The sequence below is a fragment of the Terrapene carolina genome, unplaced genomic scaffold (assembly GCF_002925995.2).
Source record: "Terrapene carolina triunguis isolate 2854851 unplaced genomic scaffold, T_m_triunguis-2.0 Scaffold571, whole genome shotgun sequence".
NCBI classification, from domain to species: Eukaryota; Metazoa; Chordata; order Testudines; family Emydidae; genus Terrapene; species Terrapene triunguis.
This window is the reverse complement of record NW_020664922.1, coordinates 608139-620006: the sequence shown is the minus strand read 5'-3', so window position 1 is coordinate 620006 and position 11868 is coordinate 608139. Positions and strand designations below refer to the sequence as shown.

The 11868-nt window shown below is 51.9% G+C and overlaps 1 protein-coding gene across 1 annotated transcript; it reads right to left on the bottom strand.

Moving 5' to 3' along the window:
- Positions 1–6785: 6785 nt before the first annotated feature.
- On the bottom strand, positions 6786–8690 carry LOC112111255 (apoptosis-associated speck-like protein containing a CARD). The gene is made up of 3 exons (XM_026659113.1): positions 8615–8690; positions 8077–8118; positions 6786–7042 (listed from the first exon to the last, which is right to left on the bottom strand). The coding sequence occupies exons 1-3, from the start codon at positions 8688–8690 to the stop codon at positions 6786–6788; spliced, it is 375 nt and encodes a 124-aa protein (XP_026514898.1).
- Positions 8691–11868: the final 3178 nt, after the last annotated feature.

Below are 11868 nucleotides of genomic sequence, written 5' to 3'. Positions count from 1 at the left end.
CTTTGTGGAGTCAGTCCGGATTGACACCAGTGTAGCTAAGACATAAGTTTGGCCCACAGATTTCAGAACTCCATTAATTTCTTCTCTTTTCCCTTCCAGGATTGCTACCGTTCAAATATATATATCACTCTCCTGTGCCAGAGACACCAGCAGGTGGGTTGTGCTGATGACAGCTCTGATCTGGGAAGACATTTGAGAAAACTTTCAGATTTTACTGCATGCCCCATTCTGCTTTTCCTTTCTGTAACCGGAGAACATGAGCGGCTCCCATAACAAATAAACACCTTCAACCACATTCAGAGTTCAAATACATCAGTATAAATACAGAGTGACTTCCTGAAGTTAATAGAGATAAGGACAGATTTACGCCACGGTAATAGTGATCAGAAACTGGCCATCGTGCCATTGATTTTACTGGCGTCAATCTGGATTTACCAGACTCACTGAGATTGGAACCTGGCACTGTTTCCACTTGTGTCAGTCGGGTCACTCTGAATTTACACGAGGGTCACTGAGATTAGAATCCGGCCCTGACTCCATTCATGTCAGGGTTTGCTCCTGATTTTCAAGTTGTCTCAGAAATCAGATACTGGCTCACATTACTTTTGTGCCCTGATTCTGAGTGAAGTCTCCATAATAGAAAGCGAGGGAGAGCGCAGTGTGTGTGTCTGTGACCCACTCTCTCACATTCGGCTCTGGAACTCAAACACAAAATGGCAGCCCAGGACGAGCGTTTCCGGGTTGCAACCTAGAACTGGAATACTGCTGAGCCCTCTGTCTCACCAGCCTGGGCTCCCTCTCGCACTGTGATGCTGTGACAAGCTGTAGACCTCTCCTGGTCCTGTACTCACACAAACATTCATAGGCAGGGACACTCCTCACTGAGTTACAGGAATGCTCTTGCCAGCCACTCATGAACCAACAGTAGAGAGGCTCCAGCCAATTCCCCACAGATCCCTTGCCTTGTAACCCTGAACTGTACCGTTCTGCCCTGGTCAAAATCCTGACCAGTGTAAGTTTGAAACCCAGTCCGCCCCATCCCTCAATGTGGAGAGGACACACACAGATTTTTGTTAACTCAGCTAAGATTTGTCATGCACTTCAGTCACACCACAGTGTTTTAGGTAAAATCTAAAACAGATTTATTCACTACAGAAAGTTAGATTTTAAGTGAGAAGTGTACAGATTAAAGTAGATCACTTAAGACATAAAACAGAATCGGAATCTAAGTTCTATAAACTAGACAGGATTTGAATCAATCTTATGGTACAAACAGTCCACTAATCTTCCGTACACAGGCTGGGATTCCTCCTTTCCTGCCTGGGACGACTTCCCCAGTTCACTCTTTGTTCCTGAGCTGTTTCCAGGAGTTGAGTTGTGGCAGGGGAGTGAGGACAAATGATGAAATCAAGTGCAGGTAGGCACTTTATCTACATAAGAACGGCCCTACTGGGTCAGACCAAAGGTCCATCTAGCCCTGTCTTCTGACAGTGGCCAGTGCCAGGTGCCCCAGGGGGAATGAACAGAACAGGTAATCATCAAGTGATCCATCCCCTGTCGCTTATTCCCAGCTTCTGGCAAACAGAGGCTAGGGACACCATCCCTGCCCATCCTGGCTAATAGCCATTGATGGACCTATCCCCCATGGATTTATCAAGTTCTTTTTTGAACCCTGTTATGGACTTGGCCTTCACAACATCCTCTGGCAAGGAGTTCCACAGGTTGATCTAGTGCAGTCTGAACCCGGCTCCAGACTGTAGTGTGGGCAGTGCTTGTCCAGCTTGCTCCTTGCTGTGGGGTTGTGATAGCACAGGAACTCGCTGGCACTCAGGAGAATGGGGCTCTGCCATGGGCTGATGCTCTGACTTTTGGCGAATGCCTCAGTTTCTCCGTGTGTAGAAGAGGGATAATTGTTATAAAAGCCCTTGGTCCCCGCTGAGATCGGACCACTGGGTACTCCATGGACCCTTACCGAGATTAGGGGCCCATTCTGTCAGGTGCTGCATAGCCCCCAACCAGGTCTGGGGCCCCCATTGTGCTGCACAGACCCTGAGCAAGATCAAGGCTTCCCTGGTACTGGGTACTACACACCCTCTGACTGAAATCGGGGCCCCCGTTGGGCTGGGCACTGCACAGACCTCCTGACCATTGATGCTGCACATACAGGGTGTCAGAGCTGGGAACACAACACCGGGAAACAGACTCTGCTGGCGTGTAGAGCTCTGGAGATGCTTGTTTGGAACTAACCCCACTAACCATCGCATTGTCTGCACTTCGGACTTCTGGTCTTCTGCGGCTTGCTGTCTGCGTGACAAGAACCAGCGGAGTGGGAGGGCTGAGGGAAAGCCCTCTAACATCTTGGTGCCGTGACTCGGATGCATCACATTGGACAGGTGAGTAGCAGCCAGGTAAGTCCCCCTCCCCAACAGTCCGTGCGGCTGCTTGGCGGGGATATGGTAGGCTCTCATGATGGTAGTTGTGGGTCCTTGCAAGCTGGGGTAATGGATTTTTTGGATAAGTGGATATGGAAGAATCAGGGCCCATTCCAGGAACAGGGGTCAACCTGGGATGAGATTAAGAAGGAAATGGGGATGGTGTTAGGGGACCCAGAGGGATGGGGGCTGGCTGTGGCGCCCACCCTCCTTGGTAAATGGGTAGCAGAAGGAGGTCCCTGCCCATGGGGACAGGATGCCTTCCAGGGCAAGGAGGCACTCAAGGCCGCTTGTGAGAGGTTTGAGGTAAAGGCAGCATGATGGGAAGCCGTCGGTAATCTTTCAAGTTTGGTGCTCTTCCAGCAAAGGCTACTGGAGGATTGTAAATTAAAGTTAGGGGTGGTTCAAGATGATTTGGCACAACAGGCTTTGGGATCAAAAGCAGAGTTAACAGACCACCTTAAGGGAGAGGAGCTGGGACTTGATCCTAGGGGAGCGGAGAAAAAAAAAAGTTTCAAAGTGAAAAATGGCAGGAGCGAGTAACAACCCCCACTCCTCTCCCAGAGCCAGGATAAAAACCTGGGGTAAGAGTGTCCAACTGTTTAAACTTAGGGAGCCCTACCCTGTGCTCAGAGCTAATTATATCCCTCTTTTCCTCCTCCTCCTCCTCAGTTTGCTTAATTTGCTGCTGTTAGCCTGTACTTTAAAATAACTGCACAGGGTGAATTGGTTGCTTTACTCACACTCACACTCACTCACTCACTCGCTCTCTCTCTCGGTTTTTCTGAAGTTTTAATGGAGAGCACGTTAGATATTCATGTAAAATGTTTGTTTGGTTTCGGGAAAATCATGAGGGAAGTCTACTGGAGTCCGCTGAAACTTTTAGAGTAAAAGATCCAGGGGTGGCCATGAAGATAAAAGTGTTTTACTGCCTTTTTGAACGATCCCGAGGTAAAGACAGCACAGGGTAAAAGGCGGTTGTTTGCGGACATGAATACTACAGAGTTTGGGGGGAATTTGGAGGGAAGTAAACGGTTGGGAGTTGTGGAAATGTGAAAAGGTAACGGTTGTGAAGACGTGAAAGAGGAACAGTTCTGGTGTTCGAAGAAGGAAGTTTTTGGTTCGATGATAAAACCCAGTTACGTAAATGTAATTATGTGTGCAACTCGGCAGTCACATTGGGTAGAACTATGGTAGTTCAACAAATTACACAAGGGGGTCAGGTGGCTACTACCACCACTGTATTTTTGTCCCCAGGAGCCTTTATAGCTATTTTGAGGGAAAATGGGCCCTTTTCCCACAGAAATGGTCTGTAAAGGACTGTTGCAGGCAGCCGGCAGCCAGATACTCTGATCTATATTATTTGACTATTGGACGAGTTAATCAAAATCGCTAAAGGAACATAAGGGGTTTCTATTAACTTGACTGTCTCTGATTGTCCAAGATGGGAGTGTAATCTGGGTACAGTTGTGTAAAAAATAATAAAAGCAGTGGAAGGGGTGTTGGGCAAAAGAGAAGTGTTGTGTGTGAATCTTTTTGTGTAATTATGTGAGATTTTAAGGACCTAAACCAGGGGTGGGCAAACTTTTTGACCCGAGGGCCACATCGGGGTTGCAAAACTGTATGGGGGGGCGGGTAGGGAAGGCTGTGCCTCCCCAAACAGCCTGGCCCCCGCCCCCCTCCCCCCCCCCCCCCTCCCCCCCCCCCCCCCACCCCCCTCTGCTCCTTGTCCCCTGACAGCCCCCTCCCGGGACCCCCCACTCCTAACCGCCCCCCAGGGACCCCACCTGCTCCCTGTCCCCTGACTGCCCCCTGGGACCTCCTGCCCCTTATCCAACCCCCCCACTCCCCACCCCCTCACCATGCCGCTCAGAGTGGCAGGAGCTCGCAGCCGGGTGGCCCGGTCGGAGCCAGCTACACCACCCAGAGCACTGGCGGCGCAGCGAGCTGAGGCTGCGTGGGAGGGGGGATGGCCTCCCCGGCCGGGAGTTCAAGGGCAGGGCAGGACGGTCCCCCGCGGGCTGTAGTTTGCCCACCTCTGACCTAAACCAACACTCCTGGTTTGTAAAGTCCTGTTTGTAGGTTTAAGATGAATTGGTTTGGTTTTGTTTTTAAATAATGCCACTAAAAATCCATTTGAATCTTTCATTCAAAGTTGTAAAATTGACAGATACTTTTTACCAGACACAGGTAACTCGTGTTGTTTGGCTATGATATTTAGCCTTTAACCCTTAAGGTACCTCAATGCTTTATAAAGTTTAATATGTTTTTAAATAAAGACCAAAGTCGTGGCTGTGGTGGGAGGCGGCCGGGGCCAGGGGATGCGGGAGACATTCTGGATCTTTTTTGTGTGCGCACAGGAAAAAAAAGAGAAGGGAAAGGGGGGCAATGTTGGGAACACTGAGCCCTGGGGTGGCTCTGGGTGATCAAACTGTCACTTTGGGGGTGCATGAGATCTCTGTGGGTGCGGGGGAGGCAGTTACACCTTGTGTGAAAGTTGATGTGGCTAATAGAATGTAGAGTTGAACTGTGGAGGGATGTGCATTTTCCCAGGACATGTGCAGTGTCTATTGTAGAAGGGGTAAAAGAAATGCACACAATAGCTGTGTGTTTTAGAAGCAGCAGTTAAAAGTGAAAAATAATCAGAACTCTGGTGGAAGTTAATTGTCTTCCTTTTAAGACAGAGGGCTAGTCTACACTGGCAATGCTAAAGTCCAATATCCACCTTGATTGAATTGACCTCGTTAGCACTCCAAAAAGTCATATTCCCTCTGTTGATATTCACCCCTTCTTGTCAACTGTTGGGAATGGGCCACATCCACCCTGATTGAATTGGCCTCGTTAGCACTGACCCCCCACTTGGTAAGGCAACTCCCATCTTTTCATGTATTTATACCTGCTCCTGTATTTTCCACTCCATGCATCTGATGAAGTGGGCTGTAGCCCACCAAAGCTTGTGCCCAAATAACTTTGTTAGTCTCTAAGGTGCCACAAGGACTCCTCGTTGTTTATACTAAAATGTGTAAGCAAGGGAGAAAGACACGGTGATGTTGATTCTGCCTAGTCAGCTGGAGTTGTACAATTAGTACAATGGGAACAGATAAGAGCAGTTGAAGTGTTACTTGAGAGCACACTGGAAGACTGTCTCAACCCCTATCTCAAGGCAAAGTCAAGCAACCAGTCGGGAGGGGCAAAGGGGCGGGAGGTATAAAACACTAAAAGACCAAAGAAATGCCTGTCCCTGACTGCAGCACAACCTCACTCCTTACCCCTCCCATGGGGTGCAAAAGGGGTGGGATGAAGACCCCCAGACCCAAAATGGAACATGACCCTAAGTTGTAAGGGGTGGGACTATGGGCGTGCATTGCAGGACTATTTGGGCCTGCTAAGGAGGAGGAGGTGGGAATTAGGGAATGGGGACATGGGGTAAACGCTCTGTGGTGTCAGAGCTGGGAACGGAACACTAGGAAACAGACTCTGCTGGTGTGTAGAGCTCTGGATATGTTTGGAAGTAACCCCATTAACCATCGCATTGTCTGCACTTCGGACTTCTGGTCTTTTGCTGCTTGCTGTCTGCGTGACAAGAACCAGGAAAGTGGGAGGGTTGAGGGAAAGCCCTCTAACACCTTCCAGCCTGGGACCAAACTTCCCTCCGTTCAAAGTGTTTGTCTTCCAGTTGTGCTTCCAGGTGTTGAGATGGAGAGGGGGGAGAGGCCATGTGATGATGTCACTTCCCCACTTTTATACTTTCTTCCAGCTTGATGGAAAGATCTGTGCTGTGACGTGGGGCTCAGGCAGTCCCCATTGGTCAAGCAGTCTCCATTACATACCTGCCTTCTCAGAGAAGTCTCTGGAATAGTGGGTTGGATGTTGACGAGCCATTAATCGCCCATCTGGCTATGGATGGCCACTCCTTTGTTATAAGTGAAAGGATGGTTGTGGGTGTGCCCAACCTCGCCACATATTTCAGTAACACATACAGCAGTACTCCATAACTTCCCATACGACGATAGCACACACAATCCAACAGGCTATTAATGTTCAACAGATTAAGACTTTAAAAATGATCCCTCACAAGGCATCCTTTGTACAAAACTTATAATAATTACATGACTGTGGTGTTCCAGGGTGCTGCTTTTGAGGTACAAAGTGTCAGAGCCAGGAAAGTTTTTAAGGAAGCAGAATGGATTACCCAGTTGGGGACACTGGGTTTAACCCAACATGGGCAGATTAGTCCAGAATTGTCAAGGAGGAGGGTCTTGCACCTTCCTCTGAAGTAGCTGGTACTGGCCCCTGTCACAGACAGGATACTGAGCTAGATAGGCCCCTGGTGTGAGCCAGGGCAGCCTAGTCTTATGTCCCCTTGAGCTCCTGGATGAGGAATTTCTGCTTGGCCTCCAGCACCTGGTAGAGCTGGTCCTTGCAGGCCCGGTTCCAACTCGGGAGCAGGTCGAAGAGCTTCCGCATTTTCTCCGGGTCCGTTCTCTCCGCTCGGATGCTCTGGTACTGCTCGTTGTCCAGCACGGTGTTGTACAGTTTATCCAGCAAGCCGTCCACCCGGCGCACCCGTTGGATCAGCTGTTCTCGGTGCTGGTCGATGAAATGTTCTTCTGAGGGGAGAGACAGAGAGAAAAAGAGAATTGCTATATTTCTCATCATGCCTTGGAACAGTCAGACCTTCCGTTTCTCTAGGGCCGAATGGATTCCAAGCTTTGTACAAGATTTACAGGCTTCCGATGCAAGCATCACATCACTCATTGCCACGGATTGCTCCCCCAGCCCTGACTTGCAGCCACCTCTGGGGTGGAGCACAGCAGCAGTGCTACAAAGGGATTGCTCACTGAGCAGTGAAATGCACCTGCCTCTGGGGTGGGACATGGCAGCTGTTTAGTAACAGTAGTGCACAAGGATCACTCGTGAAGTGGTGAATTGCAGCTGCCTCTGGAGTGGGGAAGGACAGAGAACAGGGACTGGAATCGATCTTGCAGGTGAGTGCCCCAAACACTGGGTTATTGAGTCTTTCTCATGAGCTCTCTTTGGTCCAATGACTATTCACGTTTTTATAGACAATGGAACAGCTTCAACCGGAGAGACTAAGGGCTTCCTCAGAATAGACTATAGCTTGGAGGTCAGGGTTCTCTGCTGGGATGTTGGAGACCCAGGTTCAAATTCTTCCTCCAGAGCACAAATTTTAACCAAGGTCTCCCCGTCCCAGGTGAGTGCTCTAACACTAGGTATAAGGCGTTAGAGCCCCGCCCCTAGTTTGTGAATCCAGCCCTGCATTTCCTTTGCTTTATTAAAAAGAGCTGAAATCAAAACATTTCCATTTCGGGTCAAATGAAACAGTTAATTCGACCCGATATGAATTCCACCCCCACCCGTCCAGGTTTTCGGAGCTGCCAAAGCAAACAAACAACTCCATTATTTGCCCGGCTCTATTCATGATCCAAAGCAATCTTGCAACTTTCCAATGTGGAGAGTCCCCAGGCGCCAGAGATTTCAAGACAAGTCGATATTGTGGGAGGATCAATAACGCTGGACGCCAAATGATCACAAAAGGTCGCAGGGGCTTTCACAAGCCTTGTGTGTCCAGAAGGGCTGGGATCGGAGAGCAGGTTTTGCAGCTCAGTGAATCCCTACTAACCTGTCTGCATTTGGGCAGATGAAACACAGACCATCACGTCTTCTGGAAGAGAGAAGGGAAGGGGAGTCAGCGGGCTGGATCCAAAGGGGTTTGATTAATGCTGCTGCTGCTGGTAACGTCCTAGCGGGGACTGTTCGATCTGATTGGCTATAGTCACATCGTAGTTTATGTATTTATTGCCACCATGTTGCAGCAAAACATCCACCCATCACTAGACCCTAGGGTGCTGGTTTATTTAGCTAGCTACATCCCTGGATCCTCATATGCTGATCTGGCTAATCTAGCTAATCTAAATAATCCTATTTCATTAGCTGCTGGTCTATCTATTCATCTGTCTATCCATCCCCAGCCACCCTCCATCCACGCCCATTCATCCCTCCATGCATGCATGCATCCACCCACATACACTTACCCATCCATCCCCAGACACACCCATTCATCCCTCCATCTGTATATGCACCATTCTATCTCTCCACTCATTCCCCCCCCGTCCCCATGCACACACTTCTGTCCCCATCTCCGGCTGGGCTGAGCCTACCTGGTCTCACCAAGGCCTTCCAGATGGGTTCCCCTTCTATCTTTTCCAACAGGCTGATCTGCAGCCCCTCCTGCATGTCCCGGGTGTAGATCTCCAGGTACGGCTGCTCCAGCGTGGGGCCCAGATAACAGAACTCCAGCTCCTGATGGGAAGAGAAGACGGTCCATTAGGAATGACCCTGCCTGAGCCAGCAGACACTCCTGAGCTCCCCCCTACACTTCATTTCCTGCAGTGCATCAGAGGCACGCCATGCTGGGGCATCTGGTCAGCGTTGGCTGTGAGGGGAGAGCGCCCCCTACTGAGCCCCTGCCCTGCTCCCTACAGCACAGTGCCCCCTAGTGCCACCCTGAGGTACTGGGGGTCAAAAATGGCTGTGAGGGGATAGTGCCCCCTACTGAGTCCCTGCCCTTCTCCCTGCAGCACAGCGCCCCCTAGTGCCACCCTGGGACAGAACAGAGTACGGACTTGAGGGGCTGGTGATTTTAAGCCTGTCACTCACCTCAGGTATCACCTCAAGCAGGGATGAGCTGGACACCACACAACAGGAGCCAAATTTCAAGGGCTTGGTCCTGGAAGGCTTGTGCACACGCACCGAGGGGCATTTGGACTCATGGTCACTAACGGCCTGTAGGGCACAAGCAGAGCCATGGCTGGGGGATACAGACACAGCCCTGTGTACAGGTTCCTGCCATCAGGGTCCTGCTTCCCCCGGCCTTCCCGCACAGCCGCCCACGATGAGAGGGAAAGGTTGGCTTGTGTTAAGGCGCTGGGCTGGGACCCAGGGGAGTCGGGTTCAGCCCTTGGCTCTTCCACAGATTCCCCGTGTGGCCTCGGGCTAACCACTGAATCTCTCTGGGCCTCAGCTTCCCCTCTGTGAAATGGGATGAATAATCCTCCATTGGTTTATTTAGATTGTTAACTGCTAGGGGCAGCGACTGTCTCACTTGATGCGCCAGTGCAGCGCCCGGCCCAAGGTGGGCCCCGATCTCGGTTGGGGTCTGTGCAGCGCCCGGCCCAAGGGGGGCCCCGATCTCAGTTGGGGTCTGTGCAGCGCGCGGCCCAAGGGGGGCCCTGATCTCGGGTGGAGTCTGTGCAGCGCCCAGCACAATGGATTTCCTCTGCTGCTCTGTGGGCAGTGCCCGCATGCCCTGCTATCTGCTCTCTCACATTCTAGGCTGACTGGTGGCTCTGGCTCCCCCCGGGTGTGTGCGGTCGGTTCCCGGTTACCTGTCTCAGGGAACGGTCGTTGGGAATCAGGTAGAGGTGCAGGGTTGTGTTCGCAGCCCTGAGCGCCCGGTAGAGCAGTGCCAGGGAGTGGACTTTTGCCTGGCATTTAGACTGTATCTTCCTCCAGAGCACGCCCAGAGGGGAGAAGCTGGGGTTCTGCAGCACGGCGTGGAACGGCCTCACCCCCGTTGGCTCCTCCAGGGTCATCCCCCCGTCAACGAAATGGGCAATTCGCATCCGGGAGGCATCGACCTCTCCCCCTGTGGGTGGATTATAAAGCAAACAAAGGTGACGCGTGGGTAGGTAAGTAGAGTGGCCAGGTGGGATCCAGGACTCCTGGGTTCTACCCTGGCTCTGGGGAGGGCAGTGGGGGTCTCTGATGGGTTAGAGAAGGGGGGATTGGGCGCACAGGACTCCTGGGTTCTCTCTATGATTAGGGCTCTGTTTCAGGCTGTGATGTAGCTAAAACCCTGATTGGTCTAAGATTACAACTCATAGTGTCACCATGGGTCCGACTCAGGAGCCGGTGGTTATGGGTCAGTGTGGCTTTCATGGCTGGGTTTCTAGAGTTACCGTTCCCACGGTGATTGCAAGCACACGGGCGACCGGGCTTGCCATTACCATGCACAGTTATTGCGACGTTGATTATTTCCGGCCGTACCCGCCAGGCACAGGAAGTGCGGGAGGTGAACGGCTGCCATGGCCCTGGCTGGTTCCACTTGGATGTCGAACAAAGGGCCGGCCACCATCCAGTGCTGCTTCTCAGATGTGCTCAGATGCCGATCCCAGGAGTCGTATCCGTACTGAATGGTCACGGCTGCCCTCACCTCGAACCCCAGTTCGGTTTCAGAGCAAAGGAAGGAGCCTGGCCCCAGGAGGTGAACCCTGCACGGCGTGGGGAGAAAAGGGTTAAACAGCACTGGCTGCAACCATCTCACGTCCTTTTCCAACTGACCCCAGGTGCCCTCACGTTTATCCCCTTAACTCTGCCTCCAGCTCAGGCCTGTGCTTCGATATCAGGGTTACTCTGTAACCAACCACTGAAGTTGGGTGACCATGAGAACAGTTGGTCCTTCTCAGACTGTCCCTCCGAGGAGAGTCAGGCTAAATGAGTGGATTCATTACACTCCTCCGCATCACATAGGGGAACACTGTCTCACCATTTGGGGAAATTGAGGCATGGAAGAAGTGTCTTGTCCTAGGTCACTCAGTGAGGAAGTGGCAAAGTTGAGAGTAGAACCCAGATCTCCTCAGTCCCAGCTCCCCTGCTCCGAGCCACTAAACCCCCACTCCCCTCTCGGTGCTGGGGCTAGAACCCAGGAGTCCTGATTCCCAGCCCCTGCCCCTCAGCTCTGACCCACTAGACCCCACTCCCTTCCTAGAGCTCTCAAGACTCCTGGTTCATTCACCCCCTGCTCTGCTCTACCCACCCACACGAGTGTCTCTTTACATGGAGCCCACCCCATGGGATGCTGCGGGAGCTGACCTGTGCTCCCAGACACTGCTGCAGGGGGGTGACACCGGACTCCCAGGACCAGCTCTCACCTGTACGTCTCCTGCTTCCCATCTGGGCCCCGAACAGTCTCAGGCTGTATTTCTTCTGGAGGCCCCTAGAACACAGGAACAGGCGTTAACTCGGCCTCACTGGGGATTTCCCACTGCAGAGCTCTTTGCAGAGGTAACTGGGCAGCTGTGGCCAAGTGTTCCGCTGGGGGCTGTTTCTGTGGCCTGGGACCCTGGCAGAGTGGCTGGCAGGGGGGACTCTGTGATCAGCTGGATTCCAGCCCCACAGTCAGTCATTCCCCCAGGGGTGTTTCCCAGGTGCCCGAGATGCCCCAGCCCAGAGCATTGGTGAAATACTCAGAGGTATGGCTGAGGCGAGGGAGAGAAAGAGAGAAAGGAAGTGCTGATAGATGGACAGACAGACAAGGATCTGAGTGATCCCACAATTCTTTACCTCCTCTCTGGGACACAAGTCACATTTGTCCTGTCCCCAGGGGTCCCTGCTGGGATCCTCACTCAGGCTG

Coding starts and splice junctions, on each gene's coding strand:
- LOC112111255 (XM_026659113.1), bottom strand. CDS start 8,690: ATGCAGGAGGGGCTGCAGATCAGCCTGTTGGAAAAGATAGAAGGGGAA. Junction 8,119..8,614: donor GAAGGCCTTGGTGAGACCAG/GTAGGCTCAGCC, acceptor TCTCTCTTCCAG/AAGACGTGATGGTCTGTGTT. Junction 7,043..8,076: donor ATCTGCCCAAATGCAGACAG/GTTAGTAGGGAT, acceptor CTCTCCCCTCAG/AAGAACATTTCATCGACCAG.